Source organism: Patella vulgata, chromosome 8, assembly GCF_932274485.2.
Source record: "Patella vulgata chromosome 8, xgPatVulg1.2, whole genome shotgun sequence".
Taxonomy (NCBI): Eukaryota; Metazoa; Mollusca; class Gastropoda; family Patellidae; genus Patella; species Patella vulgata.
In genome coordinates, this window is record NC_065886.2 from 14,603,309 (window position 1) to 14,606,038 (window position 2,730).

At 40.7% G+C, this 2,730-nt stretch overlaps 1 protein-coding gene across 1 annotated transcript; it reads right to left on the minus strand.

Moving 5' to 3' along the window:
* Window positions 1-646: 646 nt before the first annotated feature.
* Window positions 647-2,121, minus strand: LOC126829352 (tubulin alpha-2/alpha-4 chain-like). Its single transcript, XM_050559154.2, is given in 3 exon segments — window positions 647-803; window positions 805-1,587; window positions 2,050-2,121. Coding segments are annotated over 3 exon segments (858 nt in total). The 5' UTR covers window positions 2,053-2,121; the 3' UTR covers window positions 647-731.
* Between the last annotated feature and the right edge of the window lie 609 nt (window positions 2,122-2,730).

A 2,730-nucleotide genomic window follows, 5' to 3' on the forward strand; every position in this document is an offset into this window, starting at 1 on the left:
TCTAAATGCATTCCAGTCTAATCCGTTAAGTCACTTTGAAGACAAAAGAATGGGTCTTTGTTATTTTTCCGCTGATTCAGAAAGACACCGAGCATTAACATCGTTTCAAAATCCACCCACGGCCCTGCTACACGTGTATGTGTAAAGGTCTATGCATATCGAATACCCTTTAACTAATCAAAAACAAATGTCAGATGTTGATATCTTTTATTTTATGTAAAAAAAAAAGTTTTTCTAATATTCTTCTCCTTCCTCTTCTCCCTCACCTTCAACAGAATCAACACCAACTTCTTCATAATCTTTCTCTAGAGCAGCCAGATCTTCTCTAGCTTCAGAAAATTCACCTTCTTCCATACCTTCACCAACATACCAGTGGACGAAAGCTCTCTTGGCGTACATTAGATCAAATTTATGATCCAGGCGAGCCCAAGCTTCAGCAATAGCAGTAGTGTTACTCAACATGCAAACAGCTCTCTGTACCTTGGCTAAATCACCTCCTGGTACAACAGTTGGTGGTTGGTAATTGATGCCTACTTTAAAACCAGTTGGACACCAGTCAACAAATTGGATGGTTCTCTTGGTCTTGATGGTGGCTATGGCAGCGTTGACATCCTTGGGAACAACATCTCCTCGGTACAACATACAACAAGACATGTACTTGCCGTGACGAGGATCACATTTTACCATCTGGTTGGCGGGTTCAAAACAGGCGTTGGTGATTTCAGCCACGGTCAGTTGTTCATGATAGGCTTTCTCGGCAGAGATGACTGGGGCATAGGTAGCAAGAGGGAAATGGATACGAGGGTAGGGAACCAAGTTGGTCTGGAACTCAGTAAGATCAACATTAAGAGCACCATCAAATCGTAGAGAGGCGGTGATTGAGCTGACGATCTGACCAATTAAACGATTCAAGTTGGTGTAGGTTGGACGTTCAATATCTAAGTTACGGCGGCAGATGTCATAAATAGCTTCATTATCAACCATAAAGGCACAGTCAGAGTGCTCCAAGGTGGTGTGAGTGGTCAGGATAGAGTTGTAGGGTTCAACCACAGCAGTGGAAATTTGTGGCGCTGGGTAAATGGCGAATTCTAACTTGGATTTCTTGCCATAGTCGACACTCAATCTTTCCATGAGAAGAGATGAGAAACCAGAACCGGTTCCACCACCAAAACTGTGGAAGATGAGGAATCCTTGAAGACCAGTACATTGATCAGCTAATTTCCTGATTCTGTCGAGAACCAGATCAATGATTTCTTTACCCACGGTGTAATGACCTCGAGCGTAGTTATTGGCAGCATCTTCTTTACCAGTGATGAGTTGCTCAGGGTGGAAGAGTTGGCGGTATGTACCAGTTCTTACTTCATCTACAACGGTTGGTTCCAAGTCAACAAACACAGCTCTTGGTACGTGCTTACCAGCTCCTGTTTCACTGAAGAATGTGTTGAAGGAATCGTCTCCACCACCAATAGTTTTATCTGAAGGCATCTGACCATCAGGCTGGATTCCATGTTCTAAACAATACAACTCCCAACAGGCATTGCCCATCTGGACACCAGCTTGGCCGATATGAACAGAGATACACTCACGCTAGAAAAGAAAGAAATTTTAATGTCAACGAAATGTCCATATATAAAAGTCGGATTTAAGTTGGAGGGAGGGGGCGAAATAGAGTTTAGGTTTAACTCTACTCGACATAAACTAGGTCATTTCGGGACTTACATGTATGTGTTAAATTAGACCTGAACTTACAAACTAGGTCATTTCGGGGCTAACATTGGGTACAAACGTATGTCAATAAATAGCTTGCATGTAGGGGTCTTTAGCAGTGGGGGAAACGAAAGAGCAAGAGAAAACCAACAAGACTGGGCAGGCGACCCTAATCTTTGTCACGTTCCACAGACCCTATGATCTAAAGTAGAGCTCTTGACCCCTGTCCCCACCTTATCAAAGAAAGAGACGACATGATTCAGATTCAAGATTATATTCACTGAGTTTGAATAAGAAAATATAAACTTTAGTAAATTTAGTAAAGAAAGAAAATTGACTTACCATATTGAAGATTAAAGTTTGTCGTCAACGATATGAAATAAATAACAGCTTGCTATAACTGATGTTTGTCAGAAGGCAAGTTAAAGTAAATGATGACTTGAACTCAACAGTTTTTAGTTTATATACTGTAATAATTGTTGTCTATAGTAACCCTTTAAACACCCTTAATCTTAGTTACAAACACAGAACCAGCGATCAACTAGTGATCGGTATAGGCAAAACAATTTAGAAACTGTCGCCAACAAGGCGTGAGTTAATCGCTTAATCGTTCAACTGATGATAATTAAGAAACCAACTGTATACAATTAGTTAAACGACTTCAATTAATGCCGATAAATCTTGGAAGATTAACTTGATATATAAATCTTCTGACAATAGACAGCGATTTTTGACTAAAATAAATTTGCTATAACAATTGTAAATATTTGGAGAGAGAGAGAGAGAGAGAGAGAGAGTATAACGTCACAAACCAGGTCATTTCGGGGCTAACACATGGTTCAATTTCATTTCAATAATTCGCTTGCGCATAGGGGTCTTTAGCAGTGGGGGGAAATCGGAGGACCCGGAGAAAACCCACGAGGTTGGACAGGCGACCCTACTCCTTGTCACGTTCTTACAAATATGAAAGGGCAGATTCGTCTGAATTGTTGCATACTTTGTAATTTAAACATGTCCGTCTAA